This window comes from Solanum verrucosum, unplaced genomic scaffold, assembly GCF_900185275.1.
Source record: "Solanum verrucosum unplaced genomic scaffold, falcon-dt-bn FXZP01000280.1, whole genome shotgun sequence".
Taxonomy (NCBI): domain Eukaryota; kingdom Viridiplantae; phylum Streptophyta; class Magnoliopsida; order Solanales; family Solanaceae; genus Solanum; species Solanum verrucosum.
Genome location: NW_026019982.1, coordinates 910,372 through 937,935, shown reverse-complemented (window position 1 = coordinate 937,935; position 27,564 = coordinate 910,372). Strand labels below are relative to the sequence as shown.

The following is a 27,564-nucleotide window of genomic DNA, read 5'->3' as shown; positions in this document are numbered from 1 at the left end:
ATGATAATCCAACTGTGAATTTCTAAATTACTATATATTAGAAGAGTCTAAGATTTACTACCATTGTTCCAATTAAATCATTATAAATGTCCAATACTTACTATATAAAATATGTAAGTGGGCCCCACCTCCTTCCACTTAAATAATATTTTTCAACCTTATCATGGTAAAAGTTGAATTTATTATCCTTTTCATTTAATTTTATATGAAATTATTTTTTCTACAAAATCATTATATATGTTTTAATAATTTAAATTTCAAAAACATTATAATTTAACTTTAAAGATTTTATTTTATCAAAATCTTGTACATTGAAATATATAGTTATGAACCCGACTTAATAAATATATCTTCAAATTTCGTTTTACTTGATCCATATTGACTCGACATAACTCATAAGAAATTTATTTATCATATATTAATTTTATTAAATATGCATTGAAAGTTAAATTTGACTATTAGTATTTAATATAGTTACTTAATCATAAAGTCAATATTAAGAAAAAATAAATAAATTTCTCTTAATTTGGTAAAATAAAAATAAAATTTGGTATAAGATCATTTTTGTAAATGACCTAATTATATTAAATTTAAGGTCTACTACAAAAGTAGACGTAAAAAAAAAGTCTCTCTTTCTCTTTTTTTCCTCTAACGTGCATGAATAAGTTTATTATTATGCCCTAACTTGTCAGATTTTATTTTTTAGGAGTTAAATTATACAAATTTTTAAAATATACTTTCATCATATTAATACTAGAAGAATTGTATCTTATAATAATGCTGGTCATATAACTTTCAAAAAAAATATAGGAGGCTCTATCGTTATTTAATGTACGGACGAAAAAATTTCATATTGACAGCTAGAAGCCTGTTGTGGGGAGGGGGGGGGGGGGGGTGGCCAGTCAGAACATGGGCTTAACAATTACTCCGTTGGTAGGCTTTTCTTTCTTTTTGTTTTTAGTTTTTCTTTTAATATTCCTATTAAATTTTGATTAATTTAAATTTATGTATGCTTTTTACTGATTTTTTTAAATCTTCTTTGTTGAATCCTTCTACTCATCACTTTGCCAAATTAACCCGTAATCTCGATGAAACTCTATTTTCTAAACCCCTTTGACCATTGACCAAACTTATGTGACATTAAAATGACTGAGTTGGACAAATGTGAGACGACATGCATTTTAAAGCAAATGAATGCAATATTTTTATTTAAAAATTATTAAAATTATAAGACAAAATAATAATAATAATAAAAAAATTTAAAAAGAAAAAAAAACTCAAAATCTTTCTTCCTTAGCCCACCCCACCCCACCCCACCCCCACCCCTTCTCTCTTCTTCTTCAGCCCCACCCCATCTTTTTTCTCTTCTTCTTCAGCCCCAGACACCCCACCTTTAAGTCGTTAAATTTTAAGTAATTTAAATTGTTGTATTATTTATTACAATTTATAATGCTTTTAAAGTAGTTTAAATATTGTACTATTTATTATGATTTATAACACTTTTTTTTTAATTTATGTCATATTATGGAATTTGAGAAGTTATTGAAATTTTTGTAATTGAGAGTTATCCTTCGTCTGTCCCATTTTATGTGAGACTTTTTATTTCTCGAGAATCAAATAGTTTAAGTTTGACCATAAATTTGCGTATGATATCTTCAATTTTTTAAATTTTTTTTGGAGAAATTAGATAAATAGTAATCTTAACTTCTAAGAAATGTCACATCATCATTTACATATCCAACTTTTATATATATAAAAGAGTTAAAAAAGAAAAAATAAGTGATTTAAGAATATTATATAAATAACATTAATGATGAGATGAAGATTAAGAAAAAACGTCAAATAAATTAGTAGTATTGATGATGATAAAAGTTAAATAAATCATTTTTTTCTATTATTTAAATTTTTAACATAAAATTTCCAATCTTTTAAAATTAAAGTTAAATGTTAAAAATAACTTCTCAAATTCCATAATATGACATAAATAAAAAAAAAGTGTTATAAATCATAATAAATAGTACAATATTTCAACTACTTTAAAAGTATTATAAATTGTAATAAATAATACAACAATTTAAATTACTTAAAATTTAACGACTTAAAAATATTTTTTAAAATGTATTAAAATTTTGGTTAATTGTCAAAACTTTACATGTGCCACATAAATTGGGACATGGACAGTCACACATATTTTTTTTTTAAAAATTACATTAAAAGTATTCTATCAATTAACAACATATATTGTTTGAAATTGACGGAAAAAATACTATAAATTACAATAATTAACAAAATAAATCTCTCGACTCCAACAAATCTATCAATTAATGCCACATAAATTGGGACATGGCAAATAACATATATTATTAAAAATTAGGTTAAAAATGTACTATAAAATACAATAATTAACAACTTAATATATTAAAGAGACATATAAAAAAGGGTTAATATTTGAAATTCTACGTGTGCCATATAAATTAGAACAAACAGAGTAATAAATATTATTTTCAAAAGTAATAAAAAAGTACTGCAAATCACAATAGCTAAAAATTTAAAATATTTTTAAAATCATATAAAAATTTCAATAACTTCTCAAATTTCATAATATGACATAAATTAAAATTAAAAAAAATTATATATTGGGCCCCGTGCTGGCACGGGGTCCCATATCTAGTTTTAATATAAATTTATATCCAATTTTAAATTTTAACTGGTGCACACATATCTTAGAACTTTCTTTGATCTATAATTAATACTTTTCCACATAATAAAATTAAAAGCCTAGATATTAAACTCATTAATGACTAATAATAAGCTTTGTGTGACCCATAAAGCAAGTCATCTATGATACAAACTACTATTTTGTATTTTCTTATAGATGAATATTATCATTCTTTACTAAAAAAAAAAAAGAGAATAGTATTACTCAATTCATCAAAGTATTGTGTTGATTAAAATGTCCGGTCACATTTGTATCTTGTAAACAAACCTTTTGCAATTTAAGGGCAAATAATGCCTGAAAAGAATTTAAAAAAATCACTTAAGGAAGTTCAAAATATATTAAAAGACAAATGACATCAAAATATGGAAGCAGAAGAAGAAGAATGACAAATTTGATTTCATATTTATTGTTCCAAAGGCTCAGGATGATAACTAAATTTAAAGTTTGTAACTATATCAAGTTGAAATCGGAAACAAATGAATTATAAAGGATTAAAATCTTGTAATGGAAAAAAAAAAGCATGTGTGAGGAGTTGATGATATATATTGCTAAGCAAGTTTCCACGTTCTGATGAATAAATAACAAATAGTAATTTTCTTATTGTTGGCGTCAAACATATTAACATATATATTGTTTCTTCTATACCTGTATTCAATCTACTTTTCTTTTTTCTGCTGCTTTTGTTTCTTCTTCTTGATTAGCAGCTTCCAGCACTTTTTTGTTCGCAGCTTCCAACTCTCTTTTCTTCTAATGTTGAATTGTGCAATTCATCCAATTTAATGTGATTAGCATCCATCTTAAATAGTATTAGATAATGACCTTTTAAATTCAACTTTTAATTCCGAAATTGATTTCTACATGGAAATTGACCCCTCATATTCAATTTTTAATTCTGTATAGTAGAGGCTATTCAAAATTCAAACATTCATTTAATAATTCTTGGTAACATTTTAATTGCCAAAGAATTATGTTTATTTAATTTATACTCCCTCCGTTTCACAAAGAGTGACCTGGTTTGACTTGACACAAAGTTTTAGAAAATAAAAAAGACTTTTGAATCTTGTGGTCCTAAATTAAAGTTATGTCAAATGTACTAAATTGTCCTTCAATCTTGTGGTTTTAAATATGCCACGTGGAAAGCTGAAATTAAAATGTTACAAAAAAAGGAAAGAGGTCATTCTTTTTTAAATTGACTAAAAAGGAAAATAGGTCATTCTTTATGAAACTGAGGGAGTATAATCCAATGAATTTGGTCAACATTAAATTACTTTTTACAACTTTCTATCTTCTCCACATTCTCGACATAATGATTAATTGGTGTGTAGAGAATTAGTGTTATTTTTGAATGGGAAAAGTTTTTAAAATAATGATTATTATTTAATTAATTATATTGTATTTTATTTTAGAAGCAAAATAGTAATCTAACTTTGAGGTTAGAAGCTTCCCACTTTTAGTAATATATGATGATTAAGTTCTCAATTACTATGGTCAAGCCACAGCTGTTCTCTTACATGTAACTGTTCGTATTGATTGTCTTTTTTGAATCACTACTTTCTATTTGTGTTTTTTTCTCTTTTCTATATTTTGGCTTTGTAGGTTTGAGTAGAATTGCAGTTACATTTCTACCTCCTTCTTCCTCAAGTCCATATCTGCGAATTCATAGTCACCAGCATGGAGAACGACACTACTACAACAAAGAATATATGGAACTTTAAGGAAACTGAGAAATTGGTGAGTGCATCGAATCTCACTGTAAGAAGTGTGCTTGACAAGTTGACGTCTTGCCTTGACACTGCTGATACCCGATCCGTTATCCCTCTCGGCCATGGCGATCCTTCTGTTTTTCCCTGTTTCCGTACTACACCAATCGCCGAAGATGCTATCATTGATGCCGTTCGCTCTGCTAAATTTAACTGTTATTCGCCCACTGTCGGCATCTTTCCTGCTAGAAGGTAGCATCTTACTAGCATTGCTTACTCAAAATTTTACTGTTAATTGGTTTTGTAAAGATTCTGAAATTTGTGATTAATTTTTTCCATCACTTGGTTTAGGTATCTCTGCCACTGATTGCATATTAGTGTTTCTCATTTGGAAGTGTTTGATTAAATGTGTACCTCACTGTAATCTGTTTAATTGTGAGGAGGTGGATTCAGAATTTTGAGTTTAAGGGTTTTGGATTCTAGAAAATATAGGTTACTCAGTTCGGAAATAAGTTATTTATACATATTGGATATATAGGGTAGGGGCCAAAGTTACTGATTCCGCCAAACTCGTAACCAAGGCTCTAGCTCCGCAGCTTTATTTAGTCTAAAGTGCATCTTTCATGATCGTCAAATTCATTTAATTCTGTTGTCTGAAAAGGGCGGTAGCAGAATACCTTTCTCAAGATCTCCCATACAAGTTGTCCCCTGACGATATTTACTTGACAAGTGGATGTGTTCAAGCAATTGAAGTACTTTTGAGTGCTCTTGCGCGTCCAAACGCAAATATTCTACTTCCAACTCCTGGATTCCCTTTTTATGAAGCTAGGGCTGCATTTACCCAAATTGAAATGCGCCACTTTAACCTTCTCCCGGAGAAGGACTGGGAGGTGGATCTTAATGAGGTTGAGTTTTTGGCCGATGAAAATACCGTGGCTATGGTCATTATTAATCCTGGTAATCCTTGTGGCAATGTCTACACAGACCAACACTTGAAGAAGGTATGTGTGTATACTTCCTTTTTTGTTGTAACATATTGATATCCATAGTCATTATTATGAATATAAAGAGGTGTTTTAATTTCTATCAGGTGGCAGAGACAGCAAGAAAACTTGGAATTTTAGTTATTTCTGATGAAGTTTATGCTCATCTCACTTTTGGAAGTAAACCATTTGTGCCTATGGGAGTCTTTGGATCGATTACCCCTGTTATTACTCTCGGATCCATATCAAAGAAGTGGGTCGTCCCTGGTTGGCGACTTGGTTGGCTTGTTACAAATGATCCAAATGGCATACTAAAAGAACATGGGGTACTTTCCTTTTAACGATGGCCATTCTCTACTGCTTTCACATATATTATAGGGGACTATACAAGTATAATATGATATCTTAGATTGAGGTTGACTAGCTTTCTTAAGAAAGGAAGACAGATTATTTTACAAACAAACAATGTCTACCCGTCATCACTTTGTATATTGTTATTTGCAGGTCATAGATTCCATCATAGGATATCTCAATATATCTTCTGACCCTGCAACTTTTATTCAGGTTTGTTCTTTATAGTTCTTTCTTCTGCTTGCTTTCTCTTGGAAATGTAACACTTGTTATTCCATTTTGCCATACATTTGGTAGAGTTGCTAAAGGATTGAAAGTTGTTTTGGTCTAACAGCTCTTTGAGAATTTAGTAGTATAGGTGTAAATTTCCTCGCCGCTTACTGAGGCTTCTGGTTTCTTTTTGTTCTTACTTTGACAGGGGGCAATTCCTCAGATCCTTGAGAAAACAAAAGACGATTTCTTCTCTAAAATAGTAGATATGCTAAGAGAATATGCAGATATCTGTTATGACAAAATCAAGGATATTCCTTGCATCACTTGCCCAAGTAAACCTCAAGGATCTATGTTTGTGATGGTAAGAGAAAAATGGAAGCTTAATTAGGCATTGGCTTGGGATTATAAGATGTGATCAATAGTCTAATATAGGTCTTTTCCCCCATGTAGGTTCAACTTAACTTGAATCTTCTAGAAGACATCGAAGATGACTTGGACTTTTGCGCCAAGCTGGCTAAGGAAGAATCTTTGATAATTTTACCAGGTAAAAGACAACAAATCTCTTACAAAGCCAATCAAACTTTGTCGACAACAGTAGACAGTTTTTCTTACTTGAACAAATGTCTCTTTCTTGGAGGACTATCTTTTCAAATTCCTTTATTTTTTCGATATTTTGGAATGTTTTTCATATGTGTTTAGTCGTTAGAGCTTTCGTATTCACAGGTCATAATGTTATTTGATTGTTTTTATTACGCCAAACAAGCCTTTGATTGCATCCAATGTAGGACAAATAGAAATCATCCATATATATAAGATCTGCCGTGCAAGTGATCATTTTTTGGTGATATATACATGTCTGATTATCAATGCAATTGATACAAAAGCAGAAATTCATCAAATTTTATCCGATTCCATAGATGTAACCATGTTATATGAATGTAAAATTTGTGTACTTCTCGTGTTGGTGTATTAATTCGCTGCATGAAAGTAGCTTACTCAAAAGAGCTAGTATATGAATATGAAGTTTGTGTGTTCTGCATGCACAAAAACTGGTGTGATGCTATGCTATGTATAACTCCTGATGCAGGTGTTGTTGTGGGACTCAAGAATTGGCTCAGAATAACCTTTGCATGTGAGCCATCATATCTGGAAGATGGCTTCCAGAGACTAAATTCTTTCTATAAAAGGCATGCCAAGAAACAATAAGCTGCTGCTGTTTAAGAAGCAACATTGATATTTGTTACCGTCCTCTGATAAGGATCCAGTTATGGGACGCTGCAAGATGAAATCATATGTTTTCTTCCTTCAACCTATGGTGTTGGTTCAAGGACCTGCAATCTCTCGAGCTCAAGTACTTAATAATTTGAATAATTTTCTGCTCATCCATCTTTCCATTGAATTCAAATAACTTTAAATACAAAATTAGTGGATATCTCTGCATTACGGAGTTGCAATTGATTTTCAACTACTCGTTGAACCTCGGTGTGGTGTGCGTACAATAGCTCATACATAAGTTGGCTAGATTTTCAACAATTTCCTTTAAGGAATGTAATATGTTATTTTGACTGGTATAGTGCACCATTACTAGCGCATGAATGATATTATTATCGAAAATAAAAACAGTTATTCGTATCTAACATGTACTGTAAATATGTATTTTCATTTTATTTGTGCCTATCAAAAATAATTTTTTAAAAATCTAGTATAAACATGAAAATCTTACAATTATTAGACTAGAAAAAGTAAGTGAAATGGTGTGTTTCTAATTATGCTAATTCTGTTGGCATTTCGGTTATCAAAAGTGACGAAAAATGGCCTCTTATTTTTGGGGTGTGTTTGGTATGAAGGAAAATGTTTTCCTGGAAAACAAGTAGATTTTGGACTTATTTTCTTATGTTTGGTTGATGAGTAGAAAATATTTTTTGGAAAAGATTTTTAGTGTTTGATTTATGAATGAAAAATAATTTTGAGAAATATCTTTTATTTTTACTAGAGTAGAAAATAATTTTTGAAATTGAAAATAATTTTCAAAAATAAACTTAAATTTTTTTTTGGGGGTGGGGATGGTGGTAGGGGGGCTGCCGGGAGTGGGGGTGGGTGGTCGAGGGTAGGGGCAAAAAAATAAAAATTTGAAGTTGAAAATATTTTTTAAAAACAAACTTAAATTTTTTTTTTGGGGGGTGGGGGGCTGGTAGGAGGGGTGAGTGGGTGGGGGGGGGGGGGGTCAAGGGTAGGGGTGAAAAAATGAAATTTTGAAGTTGAAAATATTTTTTAAAAACAAACTTAATTTTTTTTTGGGGGGTGGGTGGCGGGGGTCAAGGGTAGGAGTGAAAAAATGAAATTTTGAAGTTGAAAATAATTTTTAAAAACAAACTCAATTTTTTTTTTGGGGGTGAGGGGCTGGTCGGGGGATCGAGGATCGGGGTGAAAATATAAAATTTTGAAGTTGAATATTTTAAAAAAAAATAAACTTAATTTTTTTTTGGATGGGTGGGTGGGTGGCGGGGGAGGGGGGGGGGGTGACAAAATAAAAATTTGAAGTAGAAAATATTTTTTAAAAATAAACTTAAATTTTTTTTTGAAAAGGGTGGGGGGCTGGTAGGGGTAGGGGTGTGCATTCGGTTTTTCGATTTGGCTTTACACTATTCGGTTTGGATTTTCGATTTTTGGTTTTGTAAAAGTGTAACCCAATCCGATCCAAAATAAATTTGGTTTGGTTTGATTTTCCTCTATTCGGTTTGGGTTTTTTCGGTTTGGTTATTCGATTATGTCAATAATTAATAACATATATAACCAAAGTAATTATATTTAATCCCTTAAATATTCTTTCTAATATAAATCATAAGAAAAATTAAAACACAATACTTATAAATATACCTATTATAGATGAAATTCAAACATAAAATATAAATTTAATCATCATGAAAAACAATAACCAAAAAGGGACAAAAGTGGTTAACTCCAACTTAATTCTAATATATATATATATATATATATATATATTTATCAGTTTTTTTTCGTTTTTATTTTTTAAAATTCGAAATCAAACCAATCCGAAAAACCAAAAAACCAATCCAAATAAAATTTCGATTTGATTTGGTTTGGTTATTTGGTTTAATCGGAATAGTGCACACCCCTAGGTAGGGGGATGATGGGGGGTGGGGGTAATAAAATAAAAAATTGAAATTAGAAATATCTTTTAAAAACAACTTTTAATAATTATTTTTGGGGTGGTGGTGGTAGGGGTGAGGGTGGGGTAAAAAAATTGAAGTTAAAAACATTTTTTGAAAACAAGCTTTTAATTTTTTTATATTTATTTTGTAGGGTGGAGGGGGGTTGGTTTGAGGGTAGGGACAAAATAAATTGATTTTTTAAATAAAAAAATGATTGTAATTTGAAGTTGAAATATAGTTTTGGAAAATGTTTTCCTTAAGTTTTGAAGGGAAGTCATTTTCCTTAAATTTGAGAAAAATGAGTTGATTTGGAAAACATTTTCCAAAACATTACCCAACCAAACATGAAAAAATTGAAAAACATTTTCCAAAAAATATTTATCAATCTTTGATTGTAAATTCGGCTGTAGATGTAAAAAAAATAGTTAAATTAGAAACACTAAAAAATATTCGGCAAAAATCAAGAAACCACAACTTAAAAACTGCACCAAAAACAAAAAAAATACACCAAAAATAACAAAATTGCACCAAACTCTAGAAATAGACCAAAAATAACTTCAAAAGTGATATTCTAATATTTTTAAAATATTAATATTTTTTTTACTTTACATACCAACAATAACAACAGATCCCATGAAATCTCACAAAGTAGGATCTGAGAAGGCATACACAGACCTTACCATTACTACAAGGAAGTAGATAGACTGTTTTCAAAAGATCTTTTAAGTAAAAGAAAAAGAAAATAATGAAGAAAACATAACCATCGATAAGAAAAGTAGTGTAAAGTCCAAAAGAAAGAAACAATAACTACAACAAAATGGTGTGGTAATTAATCAAAAACACAATACACAACGTAAGACAAAAATTACAAAGATACTAACAAGCCCAAACCTATGCATGACAATATAACAGTTCACCTTTACTAACTTTCTACTGTAATACGCGACATCCCCTCCTTCCAAATATACAAAAAAATTTGAAAAGGATTTTTCACACTTCTTTTTTTTGGGTACCAAACACACCTAAATTTGGATTAATTACATTACCATTTCAAAATAAAAAGATTTGGATCAGTTAGGGCAACAAAATATTTAGCAATTAGCAAACACTCCATTATTGAAAAGCAAAAAGTGCGAGAGAGACGGAGTAGCCAAGTGTAAGAAGAATTGTGCTACTCAATCACAGTAGAAATGGAAGTTAGCTCAAAATGGAAGTTTGAAGGACAAGAAGAAGCAAAGAAAGCCTCAGCTTGCACTATAAGAAGTTATCTCGCTACCTTAAATGAAAGCATCAACAAAAATGATACTACAACAAGTGTAATCCCTCTTAGCCATGGAGATCCCAGTGGTTTTCCAAGTTTTCGAACAAGTAAAGTATCAGAGAATGCTCTGCTTGATGCACTTCAATCTGCGCAATACAATGGATATCCCCGAAACCCTGATATTTTCCACGCCAGTAGGTAATCCTAAACTCTTTTTGTAACTTTTTTTTCTAGGGGTAGGGGAAGGAGAAATGGGTGAGTGAATTACAAATTCAAAGTTCGAGTAGCCAACCAACCGTTCGGGGGTTAGAGTACAAAAAAAAAAGGGAAGAGTGTCGTATAATTGGGGAGCTGTAGAATTGGGATGATGTGTTTATTAACGCATATAGAATAGGTTGAATCCTTCTAGTCTTAGACTTAGTAGAGTCCTTTTTTACATAAGCTTGTACTCTTATTCGAGTCCTAGTCTACTCCATACATTGTACTTTTTATAACTTATATATAAGATTTTCATACTTAACCCCAGTATTAATTACACTCCTTGGATTAGTCAGTTATAGTAATGGTTATAGTTATGACTTGACTGTGCTACACATCAAGTGCATTGAATTTAAACTCTTTTCAAATTGTAATTTTACACCGGAAGGGCAAGACCAATTCGAGTAATGTTGATGTTTCAAACATTTACCAGGTCAATTGCAGAATATCTGTCTCGTGACTATCCATACAAACTGTCGCCAAATGATGTTCTTGTCACAGCTGGGGCGAAGCAAGCAATAGATGTCCTAATTACAGCTCTTGCTGTTCCTGGTGCTAATATTTTGCTTCCTAGACCAGGGTATCCAGCGTATGAATCACTTGCCACATTTAACCGTCTCGAAATGAGGCACTATGATCTTCTCCCTGAGCAGGATTGGGAGGTGGACATTGATGGGCTTGATGCTCTAGCAGATGATAGAACTGTTGCCATAGTTGTTATAAACCCTGGTAATCCATGTGGGAATGTGTACCAGCGAGAGCATTTGAAGAAGGTTAATGTTTCATCGTTGCATTAGATGTGTTTATTTTGTTAAATGTGGTTTTAGACTTGCTCATTAGTTGTTGGTTTCTTGAATGAGAGTAACAGATTGCAGAGGCTGCAAGTAAGCTTGGAATGCTAGTAATATCAGATGAAGCCTATGGTCATCTGGTGTTCGGTAGTAATCCGTTTGTGCCAATGGGCGTCTACGGAGAAATTGCACCTATTCTGACAATTGGCTCCATATCAAAGAGATGGCTGGTTCCTGGTTGGCGATTTGGTTGGATTGTGATGTGTGATCCAAATGACATCCTTCAAAAACACGGGGTTCTCTCTCTCTCTCTCTCAAATTCTGATGGAAGAAATTTACCTTTTCTTTCTTGTTTTAAGTGAGAAAAATATATGAATCTTGGAACAAAATAGCAAGTATTAGATTTCCATTTATGCCTATCACTTACGCCGTGAACCTCACATTTCTACTTGCTTATAAGGGTGTTCATTTATACAGACATCCATATGCAGAGTTAAACATCATACTTTTTGTCTTTTGATCTCAGGTTGCGGAGTCTATCAAGAACTACCACAACATCGGTGTTGTACCTCCTACACTCACTCTGGTATATTATGCAAGCTTTTATGCAAAACGTTTGATATGGTGTGCCATTAACTGAAATGTTAAACCAAACAAAATGTTGTCACCTTAAAAGCATGGAAAACTACTCTGTTAGCAGTAATTTAACAATGTTATGATGGTATCTGGCCTAAACATTTTCGTGTCAACACAAAACGCATAATTCCAGATACTCGGGTTGCATCAGCATCCAAATTATACTCCCTCCATTTCAATTTGTTTGTCTTACTTTCCTTTTCATAGACAAATATCTTTTCCCATATTTCTGAATTATCACGTGGTGTTTCTCGTGATACACATTATTTTCCATGAAGTATTTTTGTGCTATTTGGATTATATTGCTTCCAAAAAAATGAAACCAAATCCAAGTATCTAACCTTGTTCTCTTTCATTCTCGAGGGTGCTATTACTCGTATTCTTGCTGAAACACCTGAAGATTTCTACTCAAATACCATAAACCTACTGAGAAAAGCAGCAGGCATTTGCTATGCTGGTCTAAGGGAGATTCCGTGCTTTACTCCATACAAGTCACAAGGATCTATGTTTCTTATGGTATTGCTATAAACACCTTAGTCTTAATATAAGTATTTTTTAGGATTTAGTTTGAATAAGAATCTGAATATATAGTCTTATTTGCGATCATTTCTATCAGGCAAAACTAAACATGTCATTTCTGGAAGGCATCAACAATGATATGGAATTCTGCACCAGGCTTGCTAGAGAGGAATCTGTAGTTGTTCTACCCGGTAATTTCTTAAGTTGCATTACTCTACAACATAATCGATAGGTAGAGGGAATTTTACGTGCATTGTTGATAAATTCAATGCATTGCAGGGGAAGCACTTGGATTGAAGAATTGGGTAAGAGTAACTTTTGCTGTGGAAATTTCAGCTCTTGAGGATGGCCTTAGCAGGATCAAAGCCTTTTGTTTCAGAAATGCCAAACAGCAATAAGCCTTTTTTCTTCCGTCACTTTGTCAAACTTGGTCCAAGTCTACAACAAAAACAAATACTAATAAAAGTTGTACGAGTTGACTGATAATTGCTGCGCAACAATTCACGTGAGATGCGTTTGAACTGATTCAAATTATGTCATATAAGATGCACATGTCTACTTGTTCAATTTTATACAAGTTTAAGTGTCTATTTATACCTACTAAAGTTGGAGGGCATAAATATCGGTTAACATCAAATTAAAAGGCATATTTATGTATTATGCCTATATATAATCATACATATGTACATGTATACATACACATACCATAAAAATATACCACAATAAAAATCTAGCTGTTTTTTTGTAACAACTTAAAACAATTATTCCCTTTATCCAATGTAAATTTATATGATTCACTTTTCTTTTTAGTTAGTACAAAAAGAATGACACATTTTTATATTTAGTAATAATTGAACTTTAATATATCTGTGTTACCCTTAATAAATGAATTATAGCAACACAAACATCAATGATTTATTTTAGACCACAAGTTTCAAAAGTTTATTTTAAAATCCATATGAAATCAAACTACTATATCATACTTCATATGTCCAACAATACTTATCTATTATTGACTTTGCACACGTCTTAAGAAACTATAAATAGAAGAGTGATCTTATTATATCACCCTTTGAGTATAATTAATACAATGTCTAGAAAAATGACTATAATTAATGATAAGGATAAAATAAAAATTAAGTGTAAAATTATTTATTGATTTCATAAAGTGGACAAGTATTGTTGGACATCTCAAAATAGTATAGTGGACAACTATTGTTGAACGATGGAATATAAATTGAGACGGATAGAGTATTAAAATACATAATTAGTGGGTTTTTTAAGTCTTGTCATATTACATAATTTTTCCATTTAAGTATTACAAACAAGGATAAATCACATAAATATGCTATATTATAAAAATATTTACCATCTATGACAACATAATTTTTCTAACTAAATATAACTTTTTTTTTTAATTAAGAAAATTGTACAGTCTTCGCCTCTTTCTTAGCCCTTTTTCCTCTTCTTCTCTTTACTCTTCTGCTTCTTCGTCTCTTTCTCTGACACTATTTTTCTTGCTCCTCTTTTTTTTTTCTTCTTCTTCTTTGAAATTTTCATTTAAATAACTATCCTCAAATCAGTTTTTTCCCATATTTCACTATTTTTATCCAAAAACAAGATGAAAAGAGAAACAGAAAAACCGAAAATTTGTACAAAATCATGTTTTAAGCAGAAATTTCAAATCTCTAAAATTACAGAAGTAAGAGTTCACCATTGATGGTCATTATATTTTGAATTCATTATTTGAATTTTACAAATTTGTAATTAGTTTGGATAGGTAGTTCGTACAAATAATTGAAAATATTGTTTGGAGTTTATATCTCAATTTTAAGAGGGTTTGGTTTAGTGTATAATTGATTTTAGGAAAAATATTACATTGAAACTCGAAAAAGGTGAAGTTTATGGAACTGTATCGCAATTGTATTAAAGTTGTATTAGATATGTTTCATAATTGTATTAAAATTGAATTAAAATCATGAACAATACATTTATAATACGTATTACAAACTTCACTCCCTTTTTAGTGATATCAACCAAAATAATTTAAGTAACAAATTTGCTATACATTTATAACATAGGCACAATACATATTGCAAACATCACTCATGTTCGAGATGCAAACCAAAATAATTTATAAGACACATATAATACATATTTTATTCATGAATAATACAAGTTTAATTCAGTCTATAGATTATTGTCTTGTCTTTCGTTAGTTACATTTTGCATTGCTAATTTTATTTTCTAATTAAACTTTAATATTATGTAATACACTTTTAACGCAAATTTAATTCATTTTGTAGTTTATTATTTGCTACTATTAGATTACTTGTTTAATTCATTATTGATATAAGTTTAATTCACTTTATTGATCATTGTCTGGTGTTTCATTAGTTACATTTTTTATCCATGCTTAATTCTCTCTTCTAATTCAACTTTAATATTTGTGTAATACACTTTTAATACAACTTAATTCGTTTTGCAATTTATTGGTTGATTTGTTATGATTGAATTACTTGTTTAATTCATTGTTGATACAAGTTTTATTCAGTTTACAACAATGCTCTTTTGTTTGCTACATTTTGCATTCATGTTTAATTCACTTCTAATTCAACTTTAATATATGTGTAATACATTTTTAATTCAAGTTTAATTCATTTGGCAGTTTATTATGTCTCTTCATTTGTTAGGTTTAGATTACTTCTACCTTTTATTTATTTTGTTATTTTAGTATTCAGACAGAATATCCCTTATGTTTGAATTTGTCATTTAGTTTTAGACTTGCATCATATTTAGAAGCTCTTGTACTTATGACACCAATTCTTGGGTAGTATTCTAGCTTTCCGCGTTTCATATTTATAAAGAATTTAGTGTTGGAAATTTTACTCGTTGTTTACCTTTTTACCTCATTAGTTAATTATGCTTGGTAAATCTGTTGGGTTTGGCTTACCTATTGATTGGGAACATAGGTGTCATCACGACTTGTGAAATTGGGAATTTGGGATATTTGCCAAATAATGACAAATTGTATGGACAAACACTATTTACCAAATTTTTTTCCAAATATTATTTGGGAAATCTATGGCCAAACGGGCCTTTATAATACATTTATAATACATGAACAATACATTTTTAATACATATTGCAAATATTACTCACTTTGTTAGTGATACAAACCAAAAGTAATTTATAAGATACATATAATACATGTTTTATTCATGAATAATACATTTATAATACGTACTACATACTTCACTCCTTTCTTACGGATACCAACAAGAATAATTTAGGTAACACACTAATAATACATTTATAAGACACGCACAATACATTTTTAATACATATTGTAACCATCACTCATTTTCTTAGTGATAAAAGCAAATATAATTTATAAGATACATATAATATAAGTTTTATTCATGAATAATATAAGTTTAATTCAGTTTATAGATAGTTGTCTTGTCTTTCGTTAGATACGTTTTTCATTCATTCTTTATTCTCTTTTCTAATTCAACTTTAATATTGTGTAATACACTTTTATATACAATTTTAATTCATTTTGCAATTTATTGGTTGATTTGTTACGATTGAATTACTTGTTAAATTTATTATTGATACAAATTCATTCAGTTTACAAATCATAGAATGCTCTTTCGTTTGCTACATTTTGCATTCATGTTTAATTCTCTTCTAATTCAACTTTAATATGTGTTTAATACATTTTTAATTCAAGTTTAATTCATTTTACAATTTATTATGTCTCTTCATTTGTTACGATTAGATTATTTATTTAATTAATTAATTATGATACAAATTTTATTCATTCTACGAATCACTACTCTACGAAAGAAAGTAGAGAGAGAGAAAGAAAGGGGAAAAAAACAACATAAAGAGAGAGAGAAAAAACAACAAAAAGAAAGCAAGAAAGAAAAAAGCAACAAAAAGAAAGCAAGAAAGAAACAGTAACAAAAAGAAAAGAAGGGAGAAAGAACGACATAAAAAAAAGAAGAGAAAGAGCGAGAATGAGAGGTAAAAATTATATAAACAAAAAATTAAAAAAAAAAGAGATGAAAATTATAAAGCTGAGAGAGAAAAAAGAGAAAGAGGCGAGAGAGAAATCTCATAAAATATATAGTATTGCTATATATTGCTATAAATGGTAATAATTAAAGAGTATATTTAAAATAAGTAATTATTTTTTAAAAGAGATCCACGTAAGTAATTAATCCGTAATTAATCCTACAAACAACTGCGGCTGTTAAAGCCAAGAGCACAAAAAGCCCACAAATGTCAAAAGCAACATAACGGACTTGCCTCCTCTTCCCTACCGTTAAACCAAAAAGCCCAACGAGCCCAAATTCCGCCGCTAAAATATATTCAAATGCCGGATAAAGATAAATTATTTCCTCCAACGGCTCTTTTTCTTCTTTACATTTTATTCAAAATCCCACCCAAGAACAATCTCAACAAAAAATCAAGAACAAAAAAAAAAATATTGAAATTTTTGAATCTCAACTATGGATACAACTCCTCCATCTCATCGATCCGAAACTCGAAGCCGAACAAAATCAGCTTCAAGACTCTCAAGGCTCCGCCGTTATGATGAAGAAAGTGAATCTCTCACTCCAAGAGTCTCTCTTGAAATTGTCCCTTCACCAAGAATAGAAGTTTCTCCTTATGGTAACGGTCTACCGCTCCACGAGCTTTTACTTCTTTCCCCTTCTCCTCTTCGAAGATCCAAGACTCGTCTTGCTGATAAGCTTGAATTAGTTGATGATGGGGTTGAGCCTAATGGGGTTCGAAGGAGGAGAAGGAGTAGAAATTCTGCAATTGGTGTTTCCCCGCGTAATAATCGGAGATCGAGAAGAAGGTTAGAGCAAGAAATGAGAGAAGAGAGGGACTTGGGGTTAGTTGAAGAAGTGGTTAAACCAAGAAAGAAGAGGAATAATGGTAAATCCAAGAAGGATAAGCTTAGCTTGGTTCTTTCAAACTCATCAAGTATGTATCAAAATCCAATCTTTATTGTTTTAAATACATATTTCATTTCTTCTGCTGAATGTGTATTTCTTTTTTCGAGTTATAGAATCGAAAGAAGGAGAAGGATGTGATTTAATAAACAGAATTGAGATACTTTTAAGTGATTTGGTGATGTGGAGAGATGTGGCAAGATCAAGTCTTTGGTTTGGTTTGGGGTCTCTCTGTTTCTTATCTTCTTGTTTTGCCAAAGGAGTTACTTTTAGGTATATTTTCTTCTCATTTTCCAAATATCCCACTTTTTATTTAGGAAGTGTTATCCATATGACATTTTTGTTTATTCTTGATTGCAGCATTTTCTCTATCGTATCGCAATTGGGGTTACTGTTTTTAGTTGTTTCATTCTTCTCACATTCGATTCGCCAAAGGTAAAGGTTTAAATTCCTTACACTAGTAATTTATTAAGTTCCTACTGTTGTTGCTGAATGCTGATCAATTATTGAATTGCAGAGATGGTAGAGAAATGAAGCGCGAATATCAGCTGACTGAAGATGACATTTTGAGAATGGGAAGATTGATACTTCCAGCTGCAAATCTCGCAATTTCAAAAACACGAGATCTTTTTTCGGGAGAACCTGCTATGACCCTCAAAGTATGTTATTGAACTTACATATTTTAGCACTAAAATTTGACTTCTTGTAATTGATTGGAAATGTGCCTGTCTGTTGTTTTAGTTAGTGCCAATCTTGATAATTGGAGCTGAGTATGGCCATTTGATAACTGTATGGAGGCTTTGTGCCCTTGGTAAGAAAGATCACTCAATTGTCCTATATACACGTTATTAGTTCGAAATCTCTAAACAATTGAAACAAAATACTTGTTGGTGTTCAATCTTGTGACAGGTTTTTTCATCAGTTTTACTGCCCCAAAACTTTATTCCTCTTATTCTCATCAGATATATAATAAAGGTAAATAAGTGTTTCAGCTTGATATGGAGATTCTTAGATTATTTCCTGATTGATGGTTGCCTCTACTTTTTGCATTAATTGAATGAAAGGGTGTATTTTGTTGATACAGCCAAGTATATGAAACATCGGTTGCTGGAAACTTGGGGTGCTTGCTCTCACAAGAAGATAATAGCTGCATCAGTATTGACAGCATTTTGGAACCTTACCACTGTCAGAACACGAATCTTTACAGGTAATTCACGAACCAATTCGTTCATTATTTTGATACCTCTGATTGAACCAATTCTCTAAGCCATGTTTACAAAGTAACATCTTCTAGCAAATGGTTGTTACCTTGGATTGAACTTTCACATTGAACTAAAGAATTTTCGTGGTTCTTGGAAGCATTCATAAAAGCTCATCATTTGTACAATTTAGCACCTTTCTAATACAAGTGGAAGTTACCAATCTTAGATTGAACTTTCACACTGAACTAAAAAGTGTTTTTTTTTCCCCGTTTCTTTGCATCGTTCATAAGTCATTTATACAATTAGCATCTTTATAACAAATGGAAGTTTCATTTCCACACTGAACTTAAGAAGTTTCATTTTCTAGTTCTTGGCATCATTCACAAGCCATTTATACAATTAGCATCTTTCTAACTAAAGGAAGTTTCCTACCTCGGATTGAACTTCCACACTTAACTTAAAAAGTGTTTTTACTTTCCGGTTGTTGGCATCATTTATAAACCATTGATATAATTACCATCTTTCTAACAAATGAAAGTTATTACCTTGGATTGAACTTTCACACTGAACTAAAGAGTGCCACCATCTTTCTAACAAATGAAAGTTACTTACCTTAGATTGAACTTTCACACTGAACTAAAGAGTGTTTGTTTCCGGTTTTTGGCAGCATTTATCTGTCTAGTAATATTCAGATACTGTAAACAACATGAAGAGGTAAAGGTCGACGAAGAAATGGTTGAAGTGGAAGAAGAGGAAGAAGAGCAGCAGCAGGCATTGGTTGTGTTAGAACCTGTCAAAAAAGGGGCATAATTGTGCACTATGCCAAATGTATCACCTCTATAATACTAACATAATATAACCCCTCTTGTTATTTTTCTCAATCTTTCAAGGAAGAAGAAAACCTTGTTGTATGTCCTTGTATTTTTGTATATCCAATCAAAGCAAGGAAGAAGAACTCTGGTGCTCTTCTGGAAATAAAGAAATCTTTTCTTTACTTTTTCCACTGTTTTATTTATCTATTTTCTTGATGATAGAAGCGAGGACTCGTTTCGTCGATCCCAACTTATTTGGGATCGAGGCATAGTTATTATTGTTATGTATCTGTTTTTTGGGCATTTTCATTGACTCGAGGAATCAAGGAATAAAAAGGGTAGGGATTATATTCCTTATAACATGTATAAATACAATGTTTGGTATTTGTACTAAAAATGAGATATAGGGATGTTTTAGTGCTTTAACCATGTGTTACTTGATCCATATATTTGGTCAATCCATAAATAAATAGAATCATATGAAAAAAACTAACCCTAATTAATACTCCCTTTGTTCCATTTTTATGATATATTTTTTTTAAAATTTATTTTAAATAATAGTTACATATACTCGAACTTTAAAGCAAAAATAGTTTTTAGCCCTTTACAATTTTTTTAAGTTTTATAATGGTTTTACTAGGGATTATCATTTTTACACATAAGAAATTTTAAAAATGTCATTTTTGTTCAAATTGTAAGAGGTCAAGAGGTATTTCTGAAACTCCAATTTATTTTATTTGAACACCTAAACATTTGATAAAATGTTATTATTAAACGTTTTTTGTTTAGTTTCAAGAAAGTTTTTGCTCGCGTTCTGAAGCATTCATTACGTAGATAGGTCAACCATTTAAATATGTCAATCCTTTAATTATAGACATTGTAATATGCCGTCAAACCTCACACTTGTTCTAGTTGAGGTTATAATGTATATAATTAAAAGAGGTAACATATTTTATGTGATTAACTTATTCACATAATAGACGCTTGAAAACATATGCAAAAGCTTTTGAAAATTTTTAAAAATATACAACCCAACATAAGATATTAGGCACGTAGCTAATATACAATATTATATGACATTCAAAATTATACCTGATCGGAAAATATTACTATATAATGTGTCAACCTTGTAAAGGAGTGTATACCAATATATAAGAAGTGCTTATCATATGAGAGAAAATTGAGATTTATTGACCTCTTACAATTTGAACAAAAGAAAATAATCTTTTCAGATCCATCATATTTAAAAATGAAGATCTTTTATGAAAAAAGACATAAAAATAAGATAACTATTATTTTCCATATGCTTTTTTCTCCAATAATGAATTACGTAGCCAATATACAATATTATATAAAATTATACCTAAATGGAAAACATTACACATAATGTGTCAATCTTGTTAAAGAGTGTATAATAATAGATAAAATGTGCTTATACACAAATATAAAAGAAAAAAATGAAATTTATCGCCCTCCTACAATTTGAAATGAAGAAAATAGTCTTTTTCATAACGATAAAAGTGAAAATCTTTTGTGAAAAAGGACATAAAAATAAGATAATTGATACCAATTATTTTGCATTTGCTTTTTTCCCCAATAATGAATTAAATTGCTTTTTTGGGAACACGCAAAGACGTAGAACCAAGTCAATACAAGAGGCCCACTTTAAGACCCGAAAATCACTTTTGTTTTTTCTTCACACACCACCGAATTGTTCTTCCAAAAAAAATTGAAAATTAGGGTTTAAGGTTTCGTACCGGAAATGGCAACACCAGCAGCGGCGGCGGCACCAAGTACGGCAGCTACCTCCGAGAAGAAGAAGCCGGTTTTCGTCAAAGCGGAAAGCTTAAAGCCAGGGACACATGGACACAACTTGACTGTTAAGGTTGTTGATTCGAATGCCGTCAAAGCCACCGGCGGCGCCAACCGAGGTGGTAGATCATCAGCGTCGTTAAACCCTCGTGGTCCGGCGCGTCTCGCCGAGTGCCTTGTCGGTGATGAAACCGGGTGCATCCTCTTCACTGCTCGTAATGAACAGGGTATGAACAAAATAATCTCTAATTCTCGGAAAATGATTTTCCTTTTAGTATAATTTGCTTGCTTTCATTTGTATTTGGTTTTAATTTTTCGAAATTTTGACCTTTTTATGCACTGATTTTGGTGATTACAATTATTTGAGAAAACCTGCAAATGACAGTCATCTATTTAATGTATATTGAAGAATTTAGAGAGATCTAATAGAAATGAGTGCATTTATATGTTAATGAAGGATGTCGATCTGTTTTCGTGTTTTATATTAGTGTGTATATATATAATTGAGTTGAGTTTACTTGTGTAATTGGGAAATCTAAGTTGTGTCTTAATCTGGCTTGCTCAATGAGAAAACTCCAGTACTCTAAATAATACGCTTGTTTGCTGTGTCTATATTTTCATAGAGTGTCAGGATTATGGCGAAGAGGATGTTTCGATTTGTAGGTTTATACTCTATAAACATTGTGCTTTAGAATAGACCTGTTCAGCTCCTTTTGTTAGGAAGCAATGAGGTCGAATAAAATCTTGTAGCTAAAAGTACTTTTGCTCCCCTTACTGCACCACAGTCCCTTTATTGAACTTTCCGTTTAATGGATAGGAATGCATTTTGTTATCTGGACTTGTTTGACTATCTTCCTAATCTATAGTAAACAGGGGTGTGGTTCGTTTTCGGATGGAGCTTGAATAGCTTAGTTTAAAATGCCACCCTTGGGCCTGGACCATTCGGGGTGGCCCAATGGTTTGGGCTTGGGACTTCCATATTGGAGAGGTTTAAGTTTGAAATCCCTTGCTAGCGAAAGCAAAGGGTTTGCCTTATGGGTTGAGTTCGTCGCACCGGGCTTGCATGCCTAGTGCGGGTTAACTCTCATGTGTGGTTTGCAAGCTATTGAATAGGAGTGGGAGTTTTACCTGTGCTCACCCAAAGGATAGCAGCCACGAGTTTCCCTTGTCATCGAAAAAAAGAATGCCACCCCTGGACCTCATTGCTTAGGATCTAGTAATGGTCATTTTCGTGCTTTGATAGTGTCGCGAGTTGTGACGAACTCAAACTTATTTTCTTGAGGTGAAGGGTCACATCCGCTAGACCATCCCTCACTTATCAATGCATTACTCCTTCCATTTCAATTTGTTTGGCTTGATTCGGAGTACCAGGGTCAAACTAACTACTGATTGGTGTGAATTCGGACATAGAATCTTCAATATTTTTGAAATAAGATTTACATTTTTAGAAACTACACAAAAGGATTATAGTCACAATAGTTATAATTTAATATATTTAGAAAGTATTTGAAAACATTATGATCAAAGAAAATATACGATTGATGGTTGACGTAGTAACTCAGACGAACAAGTTGAAACAACGGAGTAGCTATTAACCCCTCTTTTAAGATAGCAAATACTTGCATATTTTCTTTTCATGGAGAAATATTGGTTTATTACATATTACCCTCCTTAGACTCCACTTTGTGGGAGTACACGGGGTATGTTGTTGTTGGAGAAATGGTTTATGCTATTGATTTGCTTGGCCTGCCTGTTTGACTACATTGATGATTCATTTGTGTATTGAGAGCCAGGAAAATATCCAGATCTATTGGCTTTTGGAGTTTGTCATGCTTTGATGTGGTTTTGTGCCTGAACGAGAGTAGTTCCTTTTTTTCTGGTAAATTGTTTTATGTTTTATGTTTTATGTTCTGGATATTCACGTATTTCCTTTCATATTCAGTTGATATGATGAAGCCTGGGTCGACTGTCATTCTGCGAAATGCAAAGATTGATATGTTCAAGGGTGCCATGCGACTTGCAGTAGACAAATGGGGTCGTGTTGAGGTTACTGAACCAGCTGATTTTGATGTTAACCAGGAGAACAACCTTTCTTTAGTCGAGTATGAACTGGTTAATGTGGAAGAGTAGACAGGCTCATGGGAAATGATAATTTGAAGTCACAGTCGAATTCTTGTTCCCAATGTGAATTATTATTATGCATCTCTGGAATTTCCTTGGATTAATGAGCAAAGATGCCCATATTTTTTAGCTCATGATGATCCAATGGCATCAACATCATATGATGGTGTTGCTTTGTTCACTTGCTTGGTTAACTAGTTTTAAAGCGTTCGTGGAATTATTATTTTTCAGTCATTTCCCGTGTTGTACGAGGTAAAAACCAGTTCCTAAGAATGGGTATTTATGTCTTTGTATTTCTAACATTTTGTTACACAACTTGTGCTATCCAAACACACAATGTAAAAGAAGCTGACTATTATGTATGAACTATATGTGCAATTTCATTTGTCAACTTCCATAATTTCATGTAGGTGACACTGATCATGTGTCATTATTGCAAGCTGATTGATCAACAAGAAGTTGGTGTTACAATAAAGTTCAACTTAGAAACATTATAAGCTAAGTTGAGTTTGTAATGCTTTGAATTATTTGATGTGCTTTTGTGGCTGTTGCAAGTAGTTTACTCAGTGGTGTCAATTGGGGGATTCATGTCAATTCGAATTTGTTCGATCTGTTCAATTGAACGTAGTATGCTCCCACTGTGGCTTGTTTAATCTAAATTTGCAAATTGTGAACAAGAAAATCTAATAAAGATAACGTATTTTTTGTAAAAAAAGAATTCAATAATGGTTGAGTGGCCGTTTTGTTTAGGATTTTTTTTAGAAAAACACAATTATCTAACTTATTTTGTAAAAATATACCTCAAAACTTATATAACAATTCTTTAGCCCAAAAAAAAAAAAACATTTTTGTCGTTATAATAGTTTGTACAAAACCACATTTCTAGTAATCATCCTACCACTATTTCACTATTTTCTTAGTATAGTGTTTAAAAAATCCGGTATACAACATCATACACAGTTATACAGTTATATACAATTTTATTTTATAACAATGTTTATAAACTTATATACAATATTATACACCTAATATATAACAATATATAAAATTCTATACAATAATATACATTATTATATACTACTATACATAACCTGACTTCGTCTTCTTTTCTTGAATTTAAGCACTAGATTCATCCAAAACACCTAAAAAAACTACATCAAATCACCCTAAATTTCAAATCTAGGTTCCTTAATACGTATCTAATCATTTGTATCAATACTCATTCGACAAGAAGCCTATAAACAAAAATACAATTTTTTAAATTTTTAAATTTTGAGCTAATCACAAAAGTTGAAACAAATCGTAAATATAAACTTTGTAATCGCTTGTAAAGCACGGGAAGAAGCAAATAAAATGAAAGTCAAACCCCAACATATAAGCAACGGTATCGTATTATTTCTCACACGTATAAATTGGTTTTGAGAACTTTACAAATTTTTTGATAAATGAAATCCCAAAATAGAAATTGTTCAAGTAATTCAATAGGCCTTTGTCGACAATGCACTACATTCAATTACAACTGTCCACAATACTAAGAGAATTGTTATTTTGCTCAAATGAATAATCTAATAACTTGGTATCTCAATCTAAATTTTCATTATTATGGATCAAAACATAAATATTTATTTTTGGTAATTCAGAGTAATTTCAGATAAAATTGTGATCATCTTGTTTTCAGTGGAGATGCGTAAAGATAAAATTAGGCTTGGTAAGAAGAGAGTGTCATGATTTGTTACGGCCCCTAGTTTTATCTCTATACATATCAATAAAAATCAAGATAATCATATCCTAATTCAAATATACTTTGAGAACACTGAAATAGATATTTATGCTTTGTTCAGTAACAATGAAAATATGGATCAAGATAACCATTTTGATTTTTCATTTGAGTGAAGTAACGATTCTACTAGTTTAGTGGGCAGTTGTAATAGAATTTTGTGCCTTGACGCCACCGACTTGTTGAATTACTTGAACCAATTCTATTTTTGAAATCCATCTATTAGAAAGTCTGTGAAATTTTTAGAACCAATTTATACATATGAAAAATGTCATACCTGTGCTTATACGTTGGAGCTCACTGTTATGTGTGAAAAATAGAGAGTAAGGAGAGAAAGAAGTTAGTGCTTGAAAATCTCTATCTCTCAATTTGCATTAGAGAAAGCAATGGAGGGGGTGAAATATTAAGGACCAAAAGAAAGATATTTATAGTTGGTGTGGGATGTTCTTACAAGATAATATTTGAAATTTTATAAACAACATTCTATATATAAATATTTATATTAGATTTGGTCCAAAGTCAAAATTAGACCAAATATAACAATTTTAAAAACATACTAAAAAATATAGTATTGTTAGCAAGTAATCAACATCTTAAAATAGGTAAATGAATTATTTAATCAGGTTTACAAGAGATGAACCACTTCCCAATAAAAATTAATATATGCAGGTGGTTAATCTTTACGCGGACAATGAACCATGACAGATTTCTGAAGACGCTAACAGCTACACACATTACTTCATAACGCCCAAAAGAAAAAGATCCGAAATGGAAAAAGAGTTTCCCAAATTGGTGGGAAGTGTATGTGGAAGCCGCAAGGAAAGGGAAAAGAGGTGTTTGACAACAAAGGTAGACTTATGGGGTATGTGAAAAGTTTGAAGTACACCGGCGAAAGTGATAACAAGAATGCTAATGGCGAGTGGCTAATGACGGAATACTATTTGTATGATGGTTATTTGGTTGCTAGAGAAATTAAAAGCAAGGGTTATGTAATTTGTAAGATAAAGAAGAAGAGAAAACCAAATGATGATAACGAAAACGGACTTAGCGATGAGAATATGAGTGACGTTTAAGAACTTATTGATTCATCTTTGCAATTAGAAGACGACATTAATGTAGAGGAAAACGATGTTGGATATGAAGTACTTGCTATTTTGGACAAGGAAGACGATGGTAATCTTAATGTAGAATGCTTACAGGGACATCCATAAGCTGATATTGATCTTGAAAATATAGACTTGTATAATAGAATTTATCAATTAGTAAACTCTCAATTTTTCTTACCTTTCTTGTAATATAATATAATATCGTACCTTTATTTTCTTTTTGTTTTGTCTATGCAATCAACTTCATACAAGTATTTTGACTGTTTCTTGTCTTCCAACATCTATAAATCAAATTCTACTTTCTTAAACCATTAATGAGAAATAAAATATAAAGTGTATATAGGTTTATTTTACACGGTAATCTAAGTTCATCGCTAAATACTCATGAAAGAGTAGCTTCATCACCCTGAGGACAGGTAACAGATCATGTTTCATTATCGCAAACTGGTTGATTAACAAGAAGTTAGTGTTACCATAAAGTGCAACATATCTTAAGAAGCATCAATGAATAGCAAAGTTACAAACAAAAAGGTAAACCGTCAATAACAAATAGAGAGAGAGGCACACAAGTCAAAATTAAGCAAATGGTAACACTAATTTCCAATAAAGAGAGAGGCTGCCGATGACAATTATATCGTCGACATAGACAAGGACGAGTATTGTGTCACCTCTACCTTATTTGACAAGTAGCGAGGGATATGATTTTGAGTCAGTTCCAGTTGTGAGTGAGTTTCCAGAACTATTTCCAGATGATCTACCTGGAGTCCCTCCTAAGATAGATAGACTTCGGTATAAATATTCTTCCTGATACTCGTCCTATATCTATTCCTCCATATAAAATGGCTCCAGCAGAGTTGAAAGAGCTAAAAGAACAGTTCAAAGATCTCCTTGATTAGGGTTTTATACGACCAAGTGTCTCACATTGGGGCTCTCCGGTCTTATTTGTGAGGAAGAAGGATGGTTCCCTTAGAATGTGTATAAATTACCACCAGTTGAACAAGGTTACCATCAAGAATAAGTATCCTCTTCCGAGAATTGATGATCTCTTCGATCAACTTCAGGGTGCTACTTGTTTTTCTAAGATAGAACTCAAATCAGGCTACCATCAGTTAAGAGTAAGTGAATGTGATATTCCAAAGACAGCATTCAAGACCCGTTAT

The 27,564-nt window shown here is 31.5% G+C and overlaps 4 protein-coding genes across 4 annotated transcripts; all 4 read left to right on the top strand.

Moving 5' to 3' along the window:
* The first annotated feature begins 4,390 nt into the window (after nt 1–4,390).
* Nucleotides 4,391–7,174, top strand: LOC125817360 (tyrosine aminotransferase-like). Its single transcript, XM_049496892.1, has 7 exons — nt 4,391–4,671; nt 5,081–5,420; nt 5,510–5,728; nt 5,907–5,966; nt 6,172–6,327; nt 6,417–6,510; nt 7,054–7,174. Exons 1-7 carry the CDS (start codon nt 4,391–4,393, stop codon nt 7,170–7,172), a joined length of 1,269 nt encoding a protein of 422 aa, XP_049352849.1. The 3' UTR covers nt 7,173–7,174.
* Nucleotides 7,175–10,244: 3,070 nt separating this feature from the next.
* Nucleotides 10,245–13,111, top strand: LOC125817361 (nicotianamine aminotransferase 1-like). Its single transcript, XM_049496893.1, has 7 exons — nt 10,245–10,598; nt 11,092–11,431; nt 11,527–11,745; nt 11,976–12,035; nt 12,449–12,601; nt 12,702–12,795; nt 12,884–13,111. The coding sequence occupies exons 1-7, from the start codon at nt 10,330–10,332 to the stop codon at nt 13,000–13,002; spliced, it is 1,254 nt and encodes a 417-aa protein (XP_049352850.1). The 5' UTR covers nt 10,245–10,329; the 3' UTR covers nt 13,003–13,111.
* Nucleotides 13,112–17,102: 3,991 nt separating this feature from the next.
* LOC125817373 (reticulon-like protein B17) lies at nt 17,103–19,769 on the top strand. The gene is made up of 8 exons (XM_049496906.1): nt 17,103–17,605; nt 17,691–17,847; nt 17,935–18,009; nt 18,092–18,233; nt 18,316–18,385; nt 18,484–18,549; nt 18,659–18,781; nt 19,444–19,769. The coding sequence occupies exons 1-8, from the start codon at nt 17,125–17,127 to the stop codon at nt 19,584–19,586; spliced, it is 1,257 nt and encodes a 418-aa protein (XP_049352863.1). The 5' UTR covers nt 17,103–17,124; the 3' UTR covers nt 19,587–19,769.
* A 1,500-nt stretch (nt 19,770–21,269) lies between these two features.
* Nucleotides 21,270–23,655, top strand: LOC125817567 (uncharacterized protein At4g28440-like). Its single transcript, XM_049497112.1, has 2 exons — nt 21,270–21,627; nt 23,343–23,655. Exons 1-2 carry the CDS (start codon nt 21,351–21,353, stop codon nt 23,528–23,530), a joined length of 465 nt encoding a protein of 154 aa, XP_049353069.1. The 5' UTR covers nt 21,270–21,350; the 3' UTR covers nt 23,531–23,655.
* The last annotated feature ends 3,909 nt before the right edge of the window (nt 23,656–27,564 follow it).

Coding starts and splice junctions, on each gene's coding strand:
- LOC125817360 (XM_049496892.1), top strand. CDS start 4,391: ATGGAGAACGACACTACTACAACAAAGAATATATGGAACTTTAAGGAA. Junction 5,421..5,509: donor CAGACCAACACTTGAAGAAG/GTATGTGTGTAT, acceptor AATTTCTATCAG/GTGGCAGAGACAGCAAGAAA. Junction 6,511..7,053: donor ATCTTTGATAATTTTACCAG/GTAAAAGACAAC, acceptor CTCCTGATGCAG/GTGTTGTTGTGGGACTCAAG.
- LOC125817361 (XM_049496893.1), top strand. CDS start 10,330: ATGGAAGTTAGCTCAAAATGGAAGTTTGAAGGACAAGAAGAAGCAAAG. Junction 10,599..11,091: donor GATATTTTCCACGCCAGTAG/GTAATCCTAAAC, acceptor AACATTTACCAG/GTCAATTGCAGAATATCTGT. Junction 12,602..12,701: donor AAGGATCTATGTTTCTTATG/GTATTGCTATAA, acceptor CATTTCTATCAG/GCAAAACTAAACATGTCATT.
- LOC125817373 (XM_049496906.1), top strand. CDS start 17,125: ATGGATACAACTCCTCCATCTCATCGATCCGAAACTCGAAGCCGAACA. Junction 17,606..17,690: donor GGTTCTTTCAAACTCATCAA/GTATGTATCAAA, acceptor TTCGAGTTATAG/AATCGAAAGAAGGAGAAGGA. Junction 18,782..19,443: donor CAGAACACGAATCTTTACAG/GTAATTCACGAA, acceptor GGTTTTTGGCAG/CATTTATCTGTCTAGTAATA.
- LOC125817567 (XM_049497112.1), top strand. CDS start 21,351: ATGGCAACACCAGCAGCGGCGGCGGCACCAAGTACGGCAGCTACCTCC. Junction 21,628..23,342: donor CACTGCTCGTAATGAACAGG/GTATGAACAAAA, acceptor TTTCATATTCAG/TTGATATGATGAAGCCTGGG.